The sequence below is a fragment of the Mixophyes fleayi genome, chromosome 4 (assembly GCF_038048845.1).
Source record: "Mixophyes fleayi isolate aMixFle1 chromosome 4, aMixFle1.hap1, whole genome shotgun sequence".
NCBI lineage: Eukaryota > Metazoa > Chordata > Amphibia > Anura > Limnodynastidae > Mixophyes > Mixophyes fleayi.
This window is the reverse complement of record NC_134405.1, coordinates 81,240,910-81,264,670: the sequence shown is the minus strand read 5'-3', so window position 1 is coordinate 81,264,670 and position 23,761 is coordinate 81,240,910. Positions and strand designations below refer to the sequence as shown.

General features: G+C 40.0%; 1 protein-coding gene across 6 annotated transcripts in view; it reads right to left on the bottom strand.

Annotated features, from left to right (window-relative positions):
* The window catches only part of DENND4A (DENN domain containing 4A), an 87,465-nt gene that overhangs the window by 42,281 nt on the left and 21,423 nt on the right, over positions 1-23,761 (bottom strand). For 4 of the 6 annotated variants that reach the window (XM_075207605.1, XM_075207602.1, XM_075207603.1 and 1 more), the window contains exons 2-14: positions 14,965-15,294; positions 12,738-12,987; positions 12,025-12,094; positions 8,668-8,837; positions 7,841-8,082; positions 7,313-7,379; positions 6,334-6,392; positions 4,757-4,901; positions 2,536-2,711; positions 1,807-1,907; positions 912-1,130; positions 595-740; positions 165-203 (exon numbers count right to left, since the gene is read on the bottom strand). In XM_075207605.1, the coding sequence (XP_075063706.1) occupies positions 165-203; positions 595-740; positions 912-1,130; positions 1,807-1,907; positions 2,536-2,711; positions 4,757-4,901; positions 6,334-6,392; positions 7,313-7,379; positions 7,841-8,082; positions 8,668-8,837; positions 12,025-12,094; positions 12,738-12,987; positions 14,965-15,275 (1,995 nt within the window). In that variant the 5' untranslated portion in view covers positions 15,276-15,294. The remainder of the gene's footprint in view (positions 1-164; positions 204-594; positions 741-911; positions 1,131-1,806; positions 1,908-2,535; positions 2,712-4,756; positions 4,902-6,333; positions 6,393-7,312; positions 7,380-7,840; positions 8,083-8,667; positions 8,838-12,024; positions 12,095-12,737; positions 12,988-14,964; positions 15,295-23,761) is intronic. The other 2 variants (XM_075207606.1, XM_075207607.1) reach the window with 1 other exon arrangement.

Sequence of the window (23,761 nt, the reverse complement as noted above, 5' to 3'; positions counted from 1 at the left end):
CTCTTTGTTAAAAAGTGATTTGCTATTTAACCTAAGTTCTAATAATAAACAACCTGCTATACATCAACAGTTTAAAGGCCAATACTGTGCTTACATGGTAGTAAATTCAGTCGCAGTAGTTGGAACTAATATTAACCCAAATGAATAGACTTTGCGCCTCTTACCTTGATACCTTTTTCTGCACAATTCCTTTCTGAGAACAGCTTGTTAATGAGAGAGCAGAGCAACAAAGTGTCAGAAATGGCCCTGTGCTGCAGTTAATCAGCATATAAATAAGAACAGACTCCCTTGGAACAAGTACTATGCACACCCTGGCAACTTTGCAGGTAACTACCCTGCTCCTAGGACAATACAATTTGTGGTTTATAAGGCTTATGGAGGGAAACAAAGAAGAGCTTTGGACATGCCCCACATGCATCATGCTACACACTGTATACAAGGGGTGGCGGGGACATTACAGCTTATCTGAGGAGAAGGGTGAACTTTTACATAGCCTACGTAGAAACACATAAATGACATCTACTACAGCTTCCATCAATGAGACCAGAATTATAGGACTTTAGCAAATGGTGTAAAGAGTGTGGCAGTACATACCTTCTCAACACAGTCATCAAAGAAGGCTAAACTGGCATCCTTATCACTAACAAATGAGCATTCCTCAATGAAGCGGATAAACATCTGGGTTTTGGTCATCATATTGTAGAATTTGTGGTGGGAACGATCGCGGCTTTTTAAAAAACCTTAAACAACAGATAACCATTATATTCCTTATGTTATCCAAGTGGATTACAATTTTAAAACATTCATAAAGACACCAAAGCGCATATTTTCCACACCAAGTTCATAACATTTACTTTTATATGTGCACTTACAAGACGGAAATGACGACATTAACAGAATGTTATTTTTACCCTGTAGCTCAAACAGAGAACTGGCATCTGTGGCAGTCTCGGAAGGGGCCTGTGTGATTGGTCGAAGATAGGTTCTGTATCCTTTCAAAATAGATGCCATAAAGCATAAAAACGCTTCTTGTATCTCCATGTCCAGCTGATGCATTTTCTTTCCTGAATTGAAGTCATAATCGTTCATAGCCAGTTCTAGCAGAGCATCATCTCTGGGTCTTTGCTGTACTAAGAGGAAAAATGTAGACTTATTGCCAGTGCTCAGTCCACAAGAATACTCAAGTCGAAGACTTGAACCAAGTCATGTAATATAGCCAAATGGCAAAACTAGCGATGTAATGCTTACTTGTGTACCAGTTCAGATACACTGTATAGTACAAAAAAAAATATACACAACAGGTGCACGGGTAGAGTAGGCAACTCTAAGAAGATAACTTAAATTTTCAGTTTCAAGTGGAGTTCTATACCTACTAATCCAGTATAGTACTTACCAGGATTCCAGAGTACCACCAAATCTCCAATGACATCTGCCACAGACTGGTGATGCTCTTCTTGACGGTAGTGTGTCGATAGACAACACGCAGTCTGAATAGAAAAACGCAACTTGACAGGGCGAGGAGAGCATTGCCTGATTGTGGCATACACAACAGGGTACACACCAGGCATAAAATACTGGATTTAAAGTTTATTTAATGGAAATCCACTTAGAAATAACTGTAATCACAATAATTTCAAAACTCAGACTATAAAAGTGGCATGATTGGTTGGAAGCAATAAAACTGAATATACATCTGTACACAATCACGCATGAGCAAGTTGTATACTCTGTCAATTAGTTTAACAATAAATGAAAACAATGAGCATGGATCATTCCAAGACCAGTGATCTTATATAATGCACTTACACTCTGCCAGTTGCTGATACAAATTGCTGAGTGTATTGAGGAGATTCTTGCAGGCTTTTTTAGGCAGGATCTTCCAGCTGACATTCCTCTTGCACTCCCATCTGTAACATCAATTACATAGGAAATTATTTCATAATCAGAGAGGAAACAAAAAATGAACTACAGTAAAATACTGATTCCGAATATAATTTGTATACATCTACAACATTATAAAGGAAAAAGATATATTAAATTGTGCATCATTTATTAGATAATCATATTTAGGATAAGGCATTCTACTGTAAATTATAAGGATATTAGAGGAGTTCTGTGACTATAAGACTACACGGATGTAAGTAGAAGATGGGACTTCTAATCTCTACACAAAGGTTGCCGTATTACTTATAATGCACAATTGTTCCTACGAGACACTGAAGTGATGATCTCAGAACTCACTGTTTAGAAAGATATGTTTACAGGAAGTTATATACATATAGTCCTTACTTATGTATTGTAATAGGACATAGAGTAGTCAAAAATCCAATCATTTAAACTTCAGCAATAATCTGCATGAACTAAATACAGCCTCAGTCGTTGTAGCATAAAGAAATTCCATATTGAGCTAGAATTTCAAGCATTACTCTATAAAATATCACTTTAGTCCGTTCAGCCAGAGGGTTAATGTATTGTGAATAACACGACAACCTCCTTTTGTTGTAACAGAACGAGTTCTTATCAAGGGACACTTACTGAGAGATGGTGTTGGTATCTAGGTCAACGCAGCTCACATCCGGAGGGGGCTCATACAGATCAAAATAGCGAGAATCAATTCCCACAATGAAAGGACATGGGGCACTGAGCACGTCCGCCAAGGCCAAAGGGCAAAGAGGGATATATGGGCACGGCCAATGGAAAGGGAAAATCATCTTTGGGAAAATAGCAGAGGGAGAGAAAAAGATAAGTGGGTAAAAACTTTTTCTAAAAGGCAGACCTACTAAGAAAAACTACTATCATATACAAGTACCCTGATGAGCCACACATTTTAAATGAAATTTTAGTGCTTCCAGCCACATCAGAATGTCACACAGCTATAGGTCTTAAGCAATGGATTTTACGCTGGTTTACTGGAACTGTGATTTACATGGGTTCTTTGCAATATGTCCCTGCATGAGAAGTAGAATTGTTAAGTAGTGATAAGCTGCTATACCATATGCCTTATTCACTCATACTTCACAGTCTGGCGCCAAAACAGTGCACTTGGATTAGGTCCAGTAATGAGAGCCAGAGAGCAGCCTGTTAATGTGATGCAGACGAGGCTATAAAGCATCTCAATCTGCTTCGCACATAACCACGCAGGCAATGCAAGAAATACTTGGGGATCAGGAGCTGTCCAAAGGATAAGGTGATAGAACAAGGATGTTGATAACCAAACATTGGCTTGTTATGGAAGACAGACAAGAGACGGAGAAACCCAGTGTTAAAAGATAATACAGACTGCGTATAAACCCACTCTTTAATACAGTGTTCTCCCCAGCATCTATTTCCCGAGTGCTCCACCCGGCTCTTTTTATCTGCCCCTCGGCTCTTGGAGCCCAACAGAATTTTACAATAATAGAATAAACCATTGTTTCTCCTATTAGAACAGGCACTATGTGAGCACTACAGTCAGCAGTGGTGTTAGACCACTGACCACCAGTCTGACCAGTCCTGGCAGGTTTGAGCAATAACCTCCAACATTTTTCAATATTATTGCAAAGTATTACATTGCCCCCACCGTGCTACTTCTTAATGCCACCAGGCCACAAAATTTTCTACGGAGAACAATGCAACTGATTGCAGCACTCAGACAGTAAAATAAATAGAGAGTCTCAGTTAGAGTAAGCCACAATTTTGAAAGCCAAAAAGTAAGAGTAATATTACAGTAGCAAATTTTGGCCTTATGTGCGTATTTTGTGTTGCACAGAAATATGCAGCCACATAAAGATGACAAAATAGAATAAAACTACCACCTCCCCACTTTAAAATAAGTGACCAGTACCAGTGGTATAGCATGGTCTGGTTACCGCTAAAGCAAAAGTACAATGAGCGTAGGGAGACCCCCTGTAAAAGCAGCTATAGCACGTGTGCTGGCTATTTATATCTAAGGGGGGGGCACAGGGTTATATTTAGACCATGGCTTTAGCAGACACAAATAATATGTCTCCTCAGAGGCATAGCTGGAGATACCTACTCTATATAAGCCTCATCTCCAGGGGATGCACTCCTCTTATGTGTGTATGCCCTTACGTTACACAGCTTGCTCTTGCATGCTCCCAAACCGCCTCTCCGGCCATAGAAAGCTGCAAGTGCAAGATACGTGCAACTCAAAAGTCTCTATTGTTTCCTGCACATAAGCAGTAAAACAAATAGCCCTTTTTGCAGCATTCGGCAGAGCTCATGTCCAACTCTAAATAATGTCCAGAATATGTAATATCTTACCACTATGCAGGTGTACTATGCAGTGTGCTGTATACTCAAATAAAACAATATAAACATAGTACAGTGCAGTGCTACCCCCTGGCAGAGCAGAAGTCCCATCCCTTATTTCACAATTGTCACTGGAGTCATCCCAGGCATCAACATCCCAGGCTTACACATACTGAAGACGTTGAGCCATTGACTAAGATTCAAATGCTTGTCAAGGGGTCCCCACTGTAAGCTTCACATATCTGAACAGGTGCCATGGAGAGCCACAGTCCCAGTTGACTTATGCGATGGCTCCACTTCTCAGCACCCGCAGGACTCAGACAGTGAGGACGCCTCTGACAGTTCCAGCTGCAGTTATAACGCAGGGGACTTCCTCCCAGAGTTCCACTCTGATTGCAGTTCTGCGTCATGGCGAGTAAAGGGTTACCATAGAGACAAAGCTTTTATAAAAAGCAAAAGTAGGGACACAATTCCACCCAAATATTAAGTAGTAAAAGCCACTTACAGAGACCAAAGCTTCAGTTACGCTGGTGAGAACAGAGGGGCGTAAGGAATGGATGAGAATCTTGTGTTCAGTGACAGCAAAGACCAACAGAGTCACAGCATTCTCAGGGCCCAAATTCTGCAGCAGCGTCGAAAATTTCCCTCCACTGTTTGAGACAAAAGTTTTATTTAAAATAATCACCATTCAATAAAACATCAACATACTAGAATGTACAGTTTAGAGGAAGTCTAAAAACAAGGGCCTACAACCTTACATATGCCCCAATGCTTTTAGATTCATTATTTGTTTACAAAAAAATAGAATAATATTAAAAAACAGTACACACACACAATACAAACATTTGTAAGTGTATCGGTACCCATGAGTGCAGCAAATCCCATGCTTACAGCTCTCAAAGACAAGTCTTGTCAACTAAATTCCGTCCATGTACCAAGCACCACATGATCTGTGATGGCAATGTCTATTTTATAACATTCACTAACTAGAACATCATTGACCAACTTATGGCTCTGGGGCTCCATGAATATTCGTGGTCCCCACCTTATGACAAGCTGAAAACGCTCTGTCGTATTACATAACGTTTTACATGCTGAATGTGATGTTGTCTCTACCCATGCACATCTTTGGTTTTTTTCTAACATTAGAGTAGACTCGTCTTTTAACCATCAATGGGCATTTCGGAAACTGTCTGCACACTGTTCAACTCAGGGTAAAAACTCTGAATAAGCTATAGTATGTTTAGAAATGCTTGAAAACAAACAAACAAAAAAAAGCACCCTGATGTATCTCCAATGCATAATTCAATAACAGTAAATCTAGCACTATATTAAATATGGCCGATGTTTGCATGGCACATTACTTCTAATGTGAAAGAGCTACATACATATTCAGATCAATTAATAATTGCTAAACAATCCAGAACATTTATTTCATAAAGAATTATGTGGCATAACTGTGATAAATATATGATTTAGCTATAAATTATAGATGTATTGGGACTAGCAACCAATTCAGTACAGGTCAAAGCTGCTTACTGATTAATTAAATAAGAGATACACTGCTCTTTGTAGTTTGCTTGTGAAGGTCGTGGGACCTTGCCAGGAACAGGAAAAAAAAAAGATAATTATTCAATCACTAATTAATTTTTCCAGTAATTACATGTAAATGTTGCAGTTATTATGCAACAGCGGAGAATGCAGCCTGTACAAATCACAAATCATTCTTTCAATTTTCCCTTGGTGCACTAATGAACTTTAGCTAAAATCCCAGGCTAGTCACAGGGCTGGCAGATTCGTCCCTTGAAACATAAGTGATGAAAAGATGTAGCACTGTGAGAGGGTAGGAAGGGGGGTTGTTGCTAAAGTAACCAAACCCCAACTGTGCCAGGAGACTTACAAAACATGCCTGTCACATGACAGTACCCACCAGGTTACAATAGTCAATGGTGCAGGGTGGTTGTACAATGCTAATCCTGAGGAGGCTGGAAATACATTAGTGCACCTGTAAGCCTCAGAGCTCAGCGAGACTCCCTGCACAGAGTAAGGCCCCTAGCTTCATGTAGAATAATGTGTACTTGCCTCAGTGGAAGCGGTGAGGACACAGGCTGGCTGAGGATCAGGGTATCGTGCGGGGACAGCTATTCAGAGAGACAGCAAATTGTGTTTACTCAGCAGAGCAAAAGGGCTGGATTTACATGAGAAAGGAAACATACAGGCCAAGCAGCACAATAAAGATTGTTTATTATTAATATGGTCATTACATCATCAAGCAGTACAGCGGACACAAATCATTTTGAAGTTCTCAAGCTAGATTTTAAACATATCACTGTTAAACTCATCCAGGGCTTGGTGCTCTTACACACCCAGTGAAGCACCTATGTTTTCTTTATTCATTATGGTAATAGAAGAACAGCTTTAACTACAGTGATCTTGATGGCTACAGGCTTCTCTGAAAACCAGCACACAAGAAAATAGCATTGCTATGTTTAGTCTAAGCTATTATTATTATTATTAAGCTCCTGACATTGAATAAAGGGAGGAAGAAAAACTATATTACAGAATGAGAAAACACGGACATTGCATTATGGACCATAGACACAGAATGGGCACTACTACTATTGTTCATCCATGGTCTGACATCCGTGTGCCTAGACAGTCACTTTTAATATGAAGACAAATGATCCCTCTGCCTAGCTGAGTTCAGTGTTTTCTACGCAGTGAACACAGTGTAGCGCCGATATGGCCAAGGGCACCTGTGTATGAGGCTACATTCTTTGCAATATCAAGTCAGTGAAACAGGTGAACAAAACACATAAAAAAAACAAAAACATTTATAGACATTCCACAAGGAGATAAAACCTGTGACTTCAGAAAGAAAAAGTTTTTAGCTATACAGATGTATTATCCAATGCTCAGGACTTTAGGATTTATACTTGATTTAATAGGCCCATAATACATCTACTAATGCCAAGGAGAAAAGAGTTTTCAACTAAATAGCACAAAAGGCAAGAAGTGGAGGGGTTTCTCAGATCATGTGACAATAGAGGGGAAGATTTACCTGTACTAATATACGTGGTCTCTGTGGAGAAGGGAATGGGACTTTGTGCATGAAGTGGGAGACATGTCTGGACGAAGGAAGAAAAGAGTGAAATAAAGTTATCCACAGATATCAACTTTATACAGAAAATATCTAATATCAGCAAAAAAGCAAATATAAATATATAGAATAAACAAACATACATATATAAAAATAAATTATATATATATATTATATATATATATATATATATATATATATATATATATATATATATATATATATATATATTTTTTGCCTATTAGAAATAAATTATGACAACAATTTGGCTTCCAGAATCAGTAAAGCAAATACATAATGGGTCACTCTAAAATCACTGGGGAAATTCTTCTGGTCTGCACGATATCATGCAATGCGCATGCTGTAAATAATAGTTTGACCCGGACTCGAGTGGCTCAGTTGTATTAGTGAACAGTGTGTATTCATGCGAGCAGCCACAACAAGACAATGTCAATGAATTATTTAAAGCCTCTCACCCAGGCAACTTACTTCTCTATTGGGAGCACATGAGGTCCAGAGATGGAATAACGGTACAGGAAAGTGAGAAATTTCTTGAAAGCGTCAAAGAAAGGCCAGTGAGACAGGAGACAGATACATTTGCTAACATGAATAGATTTAGAGGGATCCATCTTTCGCTCTGTGTTAGTTACTAATCCTAACTGTGATTTCTGTTTTTCAGTCAACTGCTCCTGAGCATATGGCTCATAGAACTGGATCGCTGCTCCATACACCTAGGAGAAATGAGAGTATGTAAAATACAGAGAATGCTGCTTTGCAGATTATGAAATAAATAAAAAAAAGCATAACCAGCAATTAACGGAAACAAAATTTTAGTGTACAATCAATTTAGGAAATATTCTGGCAGATGGTTTAAGATAAGTGCATATAGTTAACCCTAGTCTTAAAGTGCTCTGAACAATTGCTGCATTTAATAATGAACAAGTGATGATTAGAGTACAATGATTTTCCTTTCTGGCGTCCTCCCGTACCTCTCAGCCATGTCTTTATATGGGCAGGACGAGCTGGTAAATTTCACGCAATGGAATATGACACCTGCTGCCTGGACACAGCTGCATCCAATGCACAGAGCCCAGCAAAGCTGTATACCACTCCCAGGAAGTATTCATATAAAAGGACATGGCTGAAAAGCACAGAAAATAGCCTGAAAGCAATGTATTTAGTAAGCATTGCAAACAAATAAATCAATAAGCCAATAACATCACATTAAGGTAAACCCATTTTAAAGACGGCTTCTCACTTTCTTCTATATTTTAGATGCTGAGCAGATGTATTTAACCAGTACTAATGTCTTGTACCTTTTCAGCAGATGCTCCAGTTAGCACAAAGGTAGAAAACACGGGCAGCGGATAATTATTGTTTGATGGCCAGCATTCAATTGTTGCCCCCATGGGCAGGCAGAAGAGAGGCACAGATTCTGGCAATGGAAAGGACTCGTAGTCTTCCTCAGGATACCTGCATATTAAACCTACACAAGCAAAAGATAGCTGATCATTACAATAACAAGATCAATATTTTGTAAACCAAAGTTATCTTCAGCAAATAAAACCCCAGTTACTAATAATATTCATAAGTATGCCCCCTTTTAAAAAAAACATTATTTGAAACAGGCTCCTATAATGATGCCTCTAGCGAGCCAAGTTATAATCATTAACATTTTGTGGGGAAGAGACTTTAAAGAAGTGGCCACATTTTCCCCAAAGGAGTAATTATTAAAGCAACTGTCCCTCCAGCCAAGGATATTTCCAACTTAAGTTAAATCATGCTTTGAAAATCCCTGGAGAGTGCATCTGTCAGCACTGCATCCCCACCTACTGTTTTCTGATTGGCTGTCAATCAGGGAATCCAATTTCAGTATAATACGTGATGGAGAAGAACAGACAAGCGCACAAAAGGACATTTTAGCTGCACCTCTTCATAAGGCATAACACAGAAACGTTAAAATCAGTTCAGTGGAAACATTAAAAACCACTGGTGATACAAAATATAAATAAATAGACAACTCCAGCGGAGAGAAACTTTCAAAACTGCTCTGAAAAATATTCTCCTTGTTCCACATTTGCACTTTTAGCCACTGGAAGCTGGCCCCAACCAGATCACACAGCAGAATTGTCAGTCATCTTCCAAACCCCATTCAGCAATATGCAAATTTTCAAATACTGTGTAGAATGGTAAAGTAAAAACAGAACCTGTTGGTTGTATCACAGATCTTTACACCTCTGTAAAACTGCCTGTTCTGCTATAACACCTTATTCCCACAAAATTTCAGCGCAATTTCTCTCATTTCAACATATCATGAAACAAGATAATACTTAAAGGGAGAATCGGTAAACTCTTGAAATAAGGAAGCTAGGAAGCAGAGGAGGGCCTATTGTTTAAATTAGTGTTTGAAGCAAACATAGGCTGTGTCATGAAGTGCTCAGATGATGAAGGGGACCTGCAGTTACAGTCATGGACATTTATTGGTACTTGGCAGTACCCATTGTAGCCAAACTCATAATCCGCTCCAATGAGACTTACAAACATCCAAAGAAATCAAGGAGACCAATGCGTCTGAACTACAAAGAGTATGGTAGGTTGCCCAGCTACTATTTGTGGTAGAACAACAAGACTAATGGGTAATTATCGGTGCAGGTGGTTGTATTTAAGCAGTGCAAGATAACTAGCCCCTGATGGGTTGTCTATTGATTTTCTAGATGCTGATGACATATAGGAGCATTTCAGGAATTAGGAATACAAAAATAAGACCTGTAAACTCTGCAGGTCAACTGAGACTAATTACTGGGTGTACGACAGGTAAAACTGAAGAATTAGAAGGGAGTAGACAGAGACTTGAGAAAAGCAGAGCTACAACACACTTACCAAGAAAGCTAGCTAAATCTAAAGTAATCCAACACCTGCAGTAACTACTGTGTCCTCCAAGTACCTATTCAGCATACTAAACCTTAAGGGATACCATGGAAAGCTATATGTGGTTTGCACTGTAAAATAGGGCGGATAGAGGGAAAATACAGAAAAGTAGAAACATTGTTGATATGTGGAAAAGAATATCACAAAAAATGAAGATAAAAATGCATTCTTCAAGGGAACGGCTGAAACATAGCATTTCTCATTTTTCAGAAAAAAACAAACCTACTTAGACTTCTATAATTTATGCAGAGTTACAAAATGATTATGTCTGAAATTACAATCTAACATCTGACAAGTGTTTCAGAAGCAATCATAGCTAATAAGATGAACATTCAAAGCATCCTATAGCTGATTACTCCATTTACAGTAACAATACAGAATTATCTAAGGATAGCAAAGGCTTTGACATCTACTTAGCTAACAGTATAATTGGTACTTTGAGCTTCCAAAATTCTTTTATGATTATCAACCAAATAAACTATTGGCAAAAGCACAGAATGAAATTAAGGGGTTTTAAGACAGAATTATATCACACAATAACTAGGATATTGAAGCACAGATGTTGTCTAGATCAGTTTTAACTTGTTCCTTTCCAGATTAAATAAGCAACTACTTTTTACAGTTTTTTTCAATCATAATCATGTGCCCTCAGCAACTAGCTATAGGTAGGCATATGAGAACTGACAAGAGCCATTGTAATATGGCTCAATGAAGTCAAAATAACGGGGCACAGACAGAAATCTGTAGAATGAGTCCCTAATGTAAAAATATTTTTTTTAAAAAAAAGCATGTGCCATTATAATATACTGTATGTCAGATTTATTATTAGTTTTTATTAGAAATGCTTTAATACAGTACTGATCTGCATGTATATACTACAATTGTAAATTATGGAGTTTTTTTTTAAAACATATTTGTTTTGCTGTATGTTTGACCCTTGGTGAGTGCAAACTTCATCCATTATGTATAAATACACAACATATGACATGTCCATCATAGCCTTGAAAAAGTCATAATTTGACAAAATGCGTTGGGTTACAGGTAACTTAGCTCTTTAAGCACACTGGGGATTTGAATCTCCCAGCTTATTACACACATAACAGATAACACCAGTAGTAAAGTGTTCTCTGACCCGCTGCTGATACACATGAGAAAGTGAGGCTACAGTATACACTACTGCTGTATTGTTACATCTACTGACGGAACATTTATCTGTTTTGCTTCCCTACATGGTGGAGATTGCGCCTCTGCAAGCAGATGTCAGTTTTGAGAAACCATGATTATCTATGCATACCTGTAGCTGGAGATATTGTCTGTGCAAACACACATTTGATCAGCAGGAAACATTTACCTGCTCATTATAAGTTACTGAGTGTAATATTAGGTGCCTATGGACTGGTTTGAATGGATAGGTTTGAAAGGATACATTCGTACATGAGTTGGCTTAAAGCTTTGAACCTGTGCTTATCTACTGAAATGTATTTAATATTTAACCATATTACATCACTGTCTTTTACTGTCGATTTATGGTGCAGGTGGTTTTAAGATTAACTGTAGTTTCATCTTTAATTCATTGTGCTTTCTCTTTTACTGTGTGTACTACATGGACTCTTGTTCTACAGCTTTTTCCTGGTTTGACAAACAATGTATACAGCTCATCCATAGTATATGCATTGTTTTCAATTTCATGTTTGTCTGTAGACATGAAATTGTATACACAATACCAACTAAAATATTTCACTCACCAGCTTTGTAGGATACTGCATTGGTTTTAACAACTGACTTTTTGTAACAGAGGTACACTGCTGATCCCCACTGAAACGAAAGAGAGATACTTAACTTTGTAAAGAAACAATACCCACATCCAATGTAGTCTCTTCTACTATCAATGACGGCAGGAAGCCCTTACCCTGGTAGTTATTACATACAGCTGGCATGATTAGTAGGTTTACCAATGAAGCAGCTTCTACATCCCCATTGTTGAACTAAAAAACACCCTAACGTTTAATTTCTTACTTTCAATAGAAATTAATAGAAATTACATTCTTAGAATGGAGGATTTGTGTATACAGAAACTTTCACACTATTAATTATAAATGTTCATCCAGTTAAAAGATATAAAATAGACCTGGGGGGTAAATGTATCAAGGTGAGAGTTTTTCGGCGGGTTTGAAAAGTGGAGAAGTTGCCTTTAGCAACCAATCAGATTCTAGCTGTCATTTTGTAGATTGTACTAAATAAATGATAGCTAGAATCTGGTTGGTTTTTCAAACCTTCTGGAAAACTCTCAGCTTGATACATTTACCCCCTGGTCTATTTTGCAGACAATTTTATTGTTGAATTCTACTTATTTAGCATTTCAATGTTTCTGTACCTTTTTTCCCCCCAAATTAAAAAAAGTGATTTACATCTTTTACAATAACTGCAGCCGTGGTGAGGACTTGTATGAGGGTCTTACCATGCTACTATTAAGATTCTTTTCCACTTTGCAGAAAGTATGTGGTGGGCTCTCTCCTTTACTTGGTATGATTATGCAAATATCAGTTACAGCCAAGGTATTCTGGGTCATGTTCTCGGAGGCTCTTCGGTAGGTGATGTATGCTTTTTGCGAGGAGGTGCTACTGCTTATAATAGCAGGACGTCCATAAGGTGTAGCTTGGATAATTTGGCAACCTTGTTTTAGCCTCTCTTTCCATTCATACAGTACCCTGAAGAAAAAAATGAAATGAAATGTGAATTTAGATTGCCATATGTCTAGAAATGCTGCCCATTGGCATTACTTTTAGGCAAGATGTGAAATGTAAATAAAGCCAATGAAGTCCAAATATGACTGTAAAAAGCAGATTTGTCCTACCATGTGCCCCAAACTGCACCTACATTTCTACCAAAGAGCAAATGTGTGTGGTAGGAGCAGAACCTTGCACAGGATAAGTTGAAGAGTTGACTAGAGAGAGGGTGTTCCTTGCAAAGTATAAAGCAGGTGCAGAGCAGTGCAAAAAACAAAATTTACTTTTGCAGAGCAGAATTATTGATATGAGATAAAGGGAGAGTCACATTTTTAACGCCATTCCTTGCATTGGGGCACTTTGTCTTTTCCAATCTGCAAGAGGACTTGAATTTCACACAAGGTCAGAGCTGTCAGTCTTCCTGTGTCCTCCTAAACTTTTGATAGGACCTAAATTTGTGCCTCCAAGTTGCACTTCGGCAAATATGGCATTTCTAAGAGCACTCTGAGCAATGTAATAAAAACATTCCCTCATCAAAAGTGACAAGTAATTAAAAAATAAACAAACAATAAAAAAAACAAAAAAAAACAGTTCCAATGCGCTCACTCATGATTAATTTAAGCCATACATGACACTAAAAGAAGCAATGCGGATGGACTTTAACATGACGTATACAATTTTGCACGGTGCGCCTCTTCGGATTATTTCAGCTTCTACACACCCTACAGAAGCACTTTAGCTTTGAGGAGTCTCCTGAGAGCAGAGGGTAAGCAGATTTATCTAAATGATAGCGACCCCCTTTATCCTGAAAACACCAAGTCCAAAGCATTGTGTATAATCAACCTCATACACTATTTTACTAGTATTGAACAGTATACGAATATACTATTTCATTTACAAAAGATGGACAGAAAATGCAACAATATCTAGGTTCCTACCCATGTTATATTTCCTGTCCACCTGTTCTATTACAAAAACTTTGTCCCAATTATAATATAGATAGTGGCTAGTGATGAAGCATAGTGAGGGCTTGTAAATATAGGCGTTGAAAAACAGTAGTTAAAAGAGTAGATACAATCTTTTACTTTGTCATCACCTTAATAAAGCATTAGAAACATTAATTTATGAGCATTCCCACAGAACTCCACTGTACACTACAGGCCGCATAGAAACTGTTGCAAAGCAAACTCTCCCCAGAAATTGTGTGTACAGGTCTATTCACTTAGACCAATATTTGAACTATCAGCTTCAAATAGGTTTTAAAAACATGCACTAAAATTCTTCAAATTTAAGTACTTGTGTATATGTGGCCTTAATGGTAATCTTAAAAATAAATTGAAGAGTTTATGGTACGATTCACATGCAAGCTGGTAATTTATATTCATCATCATCATCAATTATTTATACAGCACCAGCAAATTCCGTAGCGCTTTACATATTTACTTTATGAGCTGGTTGGAAGCAAAGTGTTGATTACCGATATGGCAGAAATAGCACAACCACTGTAAACAGAAATTATACTATTGCATATCAAGAGATTGGCTGCATTCCTGAAGACCGACACAGACTGTGTGCCAAAGACGACGAAGTGGAGCCATTAAGAAAGAACAGATGTTCAACCCAATGCACAATTCTCCCAGAGCTTTCACAAAGAATCAGTCAGTGATTTGGCTCAGGTATCAGCCATGGTATGTCTTCATTCAAAAACAGAGGCTTAGCATTAACACTTCAAGACTGGAAGGCCCAGCAATTTAGATAAGCTTATGATCCCAAAGAGTACAAGTTTAAACAGAGGAGCTGGATCAGGATACACACGGGCTTTTTAGGTTTCCATTCCATATAGATTTCGCCCACCCAGTTTGATTTTTTTACAATACACTGTTAATTGAACCCTCATGCAACATAAACAAAACTTCAAGATGCGAGAGAAATACTTATTTTCCAGGTAGATGGACTCACCCCAGATCTGTTAGAGGTGGCTTGTCTCTTCCTCTCCTGTAGCACAAATATATCTGAGGTCCTCGGATACTCCCATTATTGAGGTCGGCCAATAGTCCAGTCGGGGTAGTGTCCATACATACATATCCCTGAGGTACCTCTTCTCCCAAGGATTTAATGATCACTGCAATATCTGTGATTGGTTCCTTTGGTTTAGCTATCTTATGGCAAGCATCATTAAAGTGAATCTCCTCCTCAAGTGGCTTTGATGAATCAGTCAGTCCAGCAACCACAAAGTAGTCAGCAACACGGGGTCCTTTGTCTTCCATCATCTTCCGTGTGGGGGCAAAACTAGAAACACAGAATTGCACATTTAATTGCAGATTTTACATAGAAACTACCATAGTGCCATTTAACCATTTCTAAAAGTACTTCGGTACAGTTGGAGTAGCAGAATAACAGAGCCAGACTGGATATTACCATGAAAATGCTGATCATTTACTTTTGAAAGGAGGTCTAGCTAACAGCAACATTAGCACACAAAAGGCCTGTAACATCTATCCCAGAATGCCAAGACAGTATTCTTTGATTTAATTTTAATGTAGTTATTTTAAAGGGAAAATGTTAAATTTTAGATATTTGCACAGTCCAAGTTCCACATGGAAGAGAGCATAATATATTATTATATATAGCATTTCCTTTGTGCAAATGCAGGGGCTCAGCTCAAGTTGTCCTGCATTCCCTTTGCACCTCTTTCAGTGGCTCTCACCCTATTCGTTGCGCCCACACTAATGGACACAGGTTTAAGCTGAATATACCCCTTGCACCCCAGTAGCTGTGTTGAGAGTTGTAGTATAATTTGTTTACTTATTGTACTGTTATACCATGTACTGTCTTGTTGTTTTCCCTATGTATGGCGCTGCAGACCTCAATTCTCTACTATTCTCACTCCCAGGAGCTGTCAATGTTTCCCTGTTTCACAAGCGCTCACAATACAGCTATATCTAGGTGCAAGAATCACAGTCAATAAAACAAGACTAATGTGTAGCGTAATTGAAAAACAGCAAACATTTATTTTAAAACTCACTATATGAGGTATCTAGTTATATGTGTGAACGGGATGAATGAGTGTCTGATATAAAAGGATATGGATGGATAGTAGCTCAGTTTTCTCACCTACATTGAACCTCAGCAGCAGAGCTCAGTTCAGAACAGAAATCTGAAAGCCATTATCCTGTTCTATTATTGCCGGAAGCATTGAGTTTACTGTCCTGCACTAATTTCCAACAGACTGCTGGGGTTCAGTAGAGGAAGAGAAACAGAGCTGCCGTCTGCCACTGGAGTGTTCCTGATGGGCAATAGGCTCTGTATTGTTCACTGGAGCACCAGTATATGGACTCTGTAATGTACACTAGCCAACAAGTATTGGACTCTGTATAGCACACCAGTCACAATGCCATGGTCTCTATGCCCGTACACCCGGCATCAGACTATGGCTCATCAGGGAAAACGGTCTGTACTGTACATTTATTACAAGCTGGGATCTGGGGATCTACTACTGTCAGCATATTGTGTGAGATTGATTACTGATCTGGTATAATTATGATGGTCACTGCTTGGTTTAGTATGTGAACACCATTCGGTAACATGTAAATAGTAGAGATGCTTATGGTAAACGGGGCTTCCTCACTAGAGGCATTTTGCCAATTTCATCTTCAGGGCCAAAACGGCTTGCCCCGCCTCTGGATGGTGTGGTTACATATAGACTAAGAGCAAAGAAAATGAAATACTGGTAATGCAAGAGGGGTGGGGAGCGTGACCACGCAATTCGCATTACACAACCCTAACCCGCAATGATGCAATTATGTCGTTGAGCAGAGTGGGGCCATGATAGTACAAATCATGCCATCAGGCTCCGTACTCCTTACAAGGAGAAGTAGGATGCGGGATGGTGGCCTACTCTCCCAGGAGTCTGGGAAGACATGACAGGACATTCCGAGAGAGTAGAGAGGTATGCGGTGTTGCACAATAAAGGTGTAATTCTCAGTACCTTTCTTTCTGTATATCTGCACAGCCGTATAGTGGCACTCCTATAAAAATGTTACATTGTACTATAATTGTCATACAACGGTAAAAAGGGGGAAGTGGCCAAATCTTTTGTAAGTGGGAGCAATTTGAGCTAAAAAAAAAAAACAAATTGCAAAATACATTTCTGCTAACCGGGATGTCTGCTCATTGCCTAAAATGTTAGTAACTAAGTATATGGGATGGACTTTCACAGACATATGCCAGCAACTTTGGATTCATTTATCTGATAAACCAGACTACTCTATAGCACAGCAATACATTTTGGGAGGTGCACGGCCACTGTAAAATTGGGCTAATGTAAATAAATGGAAAACACCTTGGGCGAGAGTACACTATTTAGTTCCACTTGCAAAAGAGCACAGTATATGACTCCTCATGGTATGCAAAGGTACTAAAACACATTTTCCCTATAATCCATTCCATGCAAATGTAGTTAAATTAATAAAAAATGTGTCTGCTGTAACAAAAAACTTGTATGGGAACTGCCTGCAAAAAGATTGTAATAGAATAATGCACAAGATTTGTTTCCGTGTTTCAAAAGAAAACTGTATCCACCCATCTAGAAAGAAGGAAATATATCCTCAGAATGGAGCATGAAGTGCTTTAAAATTCCCTTCATTGGAACATCAAAGTACTGCCAGCATTAAAAGGCAGTGACAAATAAATAAAACAACAAGGTGACACTGCTTTCAAGAATCCTACCATCCTGCCAAGACTCCGGTTTCTAATGAGCACTGAACATTGTCTGCCTCTTGCTTTTCATGTAAGACTGATCTGAGGTTTACAGTCTATAAATGAAAAGCATGGAGATAGGCAAGTACAGTGACAACCTCCGTCTTAGAAACTAGCTGCTGGTCACACACTGGTCAGAGTGTAACGTAACAGCACACTGTCATTACAGCTGGAGCATTTCAGACAAGCCACGTCAATAGTGACTTAAATGGGACTTTTATGTGTCTTGCCTTCATCTGCTTCCAATGTACCTTCTGTAACTAAAGAGCAGAGTTCAGGAAAGGCAAAAGCTGTTCCCTGCTCAGTACCTAATTTTGTTCTACAGATCCCACGTGGCTAAATCCTATACTGTGGTTATAGGTACAGAGGTGGTTAAATCAAACATTTCACAGAAATATTTGCAGTACATGAACTTCTATTTATAGGCTAAAAAGTATCATTACATTGAGAGATTATATAGATTAGGGGTGGCCAACCAGTCAGGGTCCAAAATCCAAATAATATCAATAGGTACTGCAAAGAGTCAACTTTACCTTTTTTATGTGTGCATATACATATAACCAGTATAAACATGTGCATACATACCGTACACACATACATTGAAAATGTATCACTTACAATATCTTGCCAAGCAAAAAAAGAAAACACCTAACATTGCTATAATGTTCAGAATAATCATAAAATCAGCACGGCTCTGCACTGCACAGCATTTACGTCACTGCTGTGTCCAGCGGAAAAAGGACTACTTATAGTCTCGACCAACCGCGGGCTGGCGAATTGCAGCCCGGGGGGCGCCCAGGCGGCCGCATCACATGACACGCGATGTCATGGTATGCGGCTGCCGGGAGAAAAACTGACGAAATTGCCTCCGGAGGGCGGCCGGCCGGCCGCCCTCCTGGCCCTAATAGCGGCGAGAATGAGCGGCCCGGGGGACTGATGCCCCCTGCCCAGCCCGCCCCTGGTCTCAACACAGTAGCTCACACAGCTACTGCATCCACACTGCTACTGCAATACGTCAGACCTCTTATCGTGCACCGCTGACCTCTTTACATGCCCATTGGATCTCCACACATGCCCCTTACATGCACATCAGCCTCCCCCCATGTCATCAGACCTCTGCACATGTCATGAAATCTACCCACATGTCCCAGAAATGGCCGTAAATATTCCCACATGCCCATCAGACTTCCCCACATGTCCCATACATGCCCATCAGCTCCCCACATGTCTCATACATGCCTTCAGACCTCCCTACATGCCCCTTATTTGACCATCAGTCTCCCCACATGCCACCAGATCTCACTACATGCCCCTTAAATGCCATCAGTCCCCCACACATGTCCCTAACATACCCATCAACCTACCCGTATGCCATCAGACCTCCCCACATACTAAATACATACCAATCAAACTTCCCCACATGCCTACAGACCTACACACATTCCATCAGATCTCCCCAAATACCTTCACATCTCACATGCCACTTACTTGCCCCTTAAAGCCACATTTCAAAGCTCAAAGAGTCACATGTGGTTCTAGAGTCACAGGTTGACCACCACTGATATGGACTTTACAAAGTTTAAACAGGATACAAACAACCAAATAAATATGGAACAATAAATAATAGCCAGTAATGAATGGAGGCTTTGACTGTTTGTTATGACAACAACGACCACAAGATGTATTATCAGCAAATTTCACAACAAATACAAAAATTGTCTGGGCTACGTAACACACCACCCATCAATGAATATAAGAGGATTCTGGATTAGCTCATTTAAATGACTGAGTAAGCTTTTAATTAAGTAGGTGCTACTGAGGTTACTCAGAATGTGAACTGGATTTCTAAGCATCTGGTCCACGCATCCCAGCAGTATCTAGATGACTGGATTAAGAGCATCTGCAAAACTGCTCTGGCAGACTGTAGGAATTCAAAGTCTGATAAGAAAAAAAAGAATGCATATTCTGGGTAGCAATGCTCAGAGTCTGAAATCAATTCAAAAGGAACAAAAAAGAAAAGAAAATAATAATATTGGGTTTTGGAAGAACTTATATAGTGATATAGGGCAGAATGTATGTATTGTTTGCTATATTTTACAGCCTTGCTATATTAAAAGTGGCTGCATGCAAAACATGTAGACCTAGATACATATGTTTTTCTATGGGTGCATGTAAATTGGCGTGCTGTTTCATTGTGTTTAGTATATGTTAGTATATTTAATTGTATATGGTGGCTGTTTTAAGATTACTCTTTTGCTTGTAGCAGATCTGGTGTATGAATGGCAGCCACAAGTTTATAGCTAAGTGTGTTGTTAGTGGTTAAAAACCCAAGGCATTTCGCCCTTGGAAAAATCATGGACTTCCTCTGGAATGCGTTGGTGTGGAGGAATCGCAGTTTACCAAATTTCCCTATAGAACTATAATATTATTTTAGTTTATTTTCTCTGTGTGGAAGCTATATGCATGCATACATTGATACACTAATGATATTTCACAGACCAAATCAATATCATAGGACGGCTGGGCAGCATGGGAGGCTCAAGTTAGCTATAGGTGGAGCATTCCTGCCTCTGTTTCTTAACCTGTGACACATCAACCCCTGGTAGATACAGGGGAGCGCAGCTCGATTTATTTATTTCACATAACAGTTTTCTGCATTGGCCCACAATAAAATATGCTACTAGCATTTTAGTCTGCATCTTTACAACAGTGAGAAACAGGAATACCTGGCAAAAGGAATCACAGATCCCCAGGTCCTTGCTGAATAAAAAAATATATTCACTAAGGGTACTTAATACAGGGGTTGTCCACCTAAATGTTTTACAATATAGTCCATAAGAGAGTACTTTTTTAATGTACAAGACCAGCCAACTTCCCCTGACACCCCTACCTAAAATAAGATACTCTCTAATAAGGTCATGATAGGGTAAGTAAATTTTAGGTGCAGAAACCCTTTAAACCGGAGGTTCCCAAAGTGTGCGCCTGTCACAGGGGTGCCGCGGGCCAGCCATATAAATAACAAACAACACTAAAACTTACCAATCCGCGCGGCCCCGGGACCCAATATCCACCTCTCTCACGCAGCGTGTCAGAGAGGTGGATGCTGGGTCTCGGCGCCGCGCGGACTGGTAAGTTTTAGTGTTGTTTGTTATTTATATGGCTGGCGCGCGGCAGAGGGGACAGAGGAGGGGGGACCAGCGTGGCAGAGGAGACAGATGAGGGGGGACCAGCGTGACAGAGGAGACAGATGAGGGGGGACCAGCGTGACAGAGGAGACAGAGGAGGGGGGGACCAGCGTGACAGAGGAGACAGAGGAGGGGGGGACCAGCGTGACAGAGGAGACAGAGGAGGGGGGGACCAGCGTGACAGAGGAGACAGAGGAGGGGGGACCAGCGTGACAGAGGAGACAGAGGAGGGGGGACCAGCGTGACAGAGGAGACAGAGGAGGGGGGACCAGCGTGACAGAGGAGACAGAGGAGGGGGGACCAGCGTGACAGAGGAGACAGAGGAGGGGGGACCAGCGTGACAGAGGAGACAGAGGAGACAGAGGAGGGGGGACCAGCGTGACAGAGGAGACAGAGGAGGGGGGACCAGCGTGACAGAGGAGACAGAGGAGGGGGGACCAGCGTGACAGAGGAGACAGAGGAGGGGGGACCAGCGTGACAGAGGAGACAGGGGAGACGGGACCAGCGTGACAGAGGAGACAGAGGAGGGGGGACCAGCGTGACAGAGGAGACAGAGGAGGGGGGACCAGCGTGACAGAGGAGGGGGGACCCGCGTGACAGATGACAGAGGAGGGGGGACCCGCGTGACAGATGACAGAGGAGGGGGGACCCGCGTGACAGAGGGCAGAGGAGGGGGGACCAGCGTGAGAGGGGGCAGTGTGAGAGGGGGCAGAGGGACTGGATGCAGAGGGGGCAGAGTGTCTGGGGGAAGAGGGGGCAGAGTGTCTGGGGGAAGAGGGGGCAGAGTGTCTGGGGGAAGAGGGGGCAGAGTGTCTGGGGGAAGAGGGGGCAGAGTGTCTGGATGCAGAGGGGAAAGAGTGTCTGGATGCAGAGGGGAAAGAGTGTCTGGATGCAGAGGGGAAAGAGTGTCTGGATGCAGAGGGGAAAGAGTGTCTGGATGCAGAGGGGAAAGAGTGTCTGGATGCAGAGGGGAAAGAGTGTCTGGATGCAGAGGGGGCAGAGTGTCTGGATGCAGAGGGGGCAGAGTGTCTGGATGCAGAGGGGGCAGAGTGTCTGGATGCAGAGGGGGCAGAGAGTCTGGATGCAGAGGGGGCATTTTTGCATACAACTAAATAAGTATTTCTGTCCTGACCTAAATACTTATTACAATTTTTTGACACAACTACTTCTAAAATAGGACTGCTCAGTAATTATTTTGGGGGGTGCCTTGAAAAAATTATGGAGACTCTAAGGGTGCCGCGAACTGCAAAAGTTTGGGAACCACTGCTTTAAACATTTATTCTAGCATGCTAGTTACCTTTACATAAAAGGTGTAATAAGAAAATACTTGGAAAACCATGATCTAGGTCAAAAAAGAATATTCAATACATGGTCATACAAATACATTTATAGAATGCTTATTTAGACGATTTTCTAGCACGACAAGAACAACATTTTGGCAATGAATGTTTCACTGGTAAGAAAATAGGAAAAGCATTGTGAAAGGATATATGTTTAGCATAGATAAATACTAAGCATTTGGGCTCATAACAACTGCTGTTTATTACATACATTTTACTAGGATTTTTAGCGTCATATCCACTGCCGCAATTACTAGTATTGCTGTTGTGTCCAATATGTGGCTTCTAATTCCAGGACACATTGTGTTCTATTTTTGTTTTTTTACCACAGGTAAATGATCTAGGGTATGTTGCACTGTGCTCCCAAATGCTAGAAAACACTTTGCATATTTTTTTAATACTAGTGATAAAATATGAGATGTAAAGCAAGTGGACATTACAGAGGAATGGACTTTCCCATTTTAGTCTCCCAATTAGTATCGGACCAATAGTTAATTAAATCCCTTGAATCTTTAAAGTTGATTTCCATTTATTAGGAGGCAATACACTAAAAGTGTTCTGTAAATACTGTAAACCCCTTATCTTACTGCCTTGTTTTTAAAGTGCAACAGCTGTCTGTATTTAACCACTGCGAATATTACTTAAAGTTCACCGAATGCCAATAAGTTTACTGCTAGTTTGCAACTATTGTAGTGGACAAAATGACAACCGATCAACCAGCCACATTCCTACCCAAACCTCAAAACTTTGGTGGTCTTCTGCCTCTCCCTTGACCATTTGTTTTCACTATTGGGATCACTCACTGAAGTGGGTAGGCTAATAGTAAGAATACACCAGAGTAGTGGTAGTAGTAACTGTGAGCAGTCTCAGTTAGTGGCAAACTTCCCAAAAGCCTTCCCAATCCAATGAATTCTGAAATTCAAACATCATATCACTAACCTCTAATTAGAGATCTTAAGTAAGATGGTATTGTAGAATAAGATGGACAAACTGACATTACAAGAGAATACCATGCAATTCTCCAACTGGTTTTAAAGGCCTATAGGAAAAACAGGACTCAACCCATGCGGAGGCTACAAATAAATATTGCATACTGAATAACGCTGGAAATGATAAGCTTACGGTCCTTAATTGCAAGACGTAGACAGGAAAACAGATGTCTCTGTTAAGTATCTGTCCCAGGATTGTATTCAATAACTGTTAATAACAGAACGGATTTTTTTTATTTTAATTTGAGAAATGAAAAACTAACAAAATGAAACAAAAAAAGAAAAGAAAAATACCAAAATAAGTATATAATTTATAACAGTGTCATTACAACATAAAGCTTTTACTTTCTTTGTTTGCACAGGAGTTCTGTGGCCATAGAATATTCAGGGCACGGAACTCAAGTCAATATTATACAACAAGAAAATCTACAAAATATATTTTAAATATACAGAAAACCACTGAGCCCAAGCTCACTATATTTCA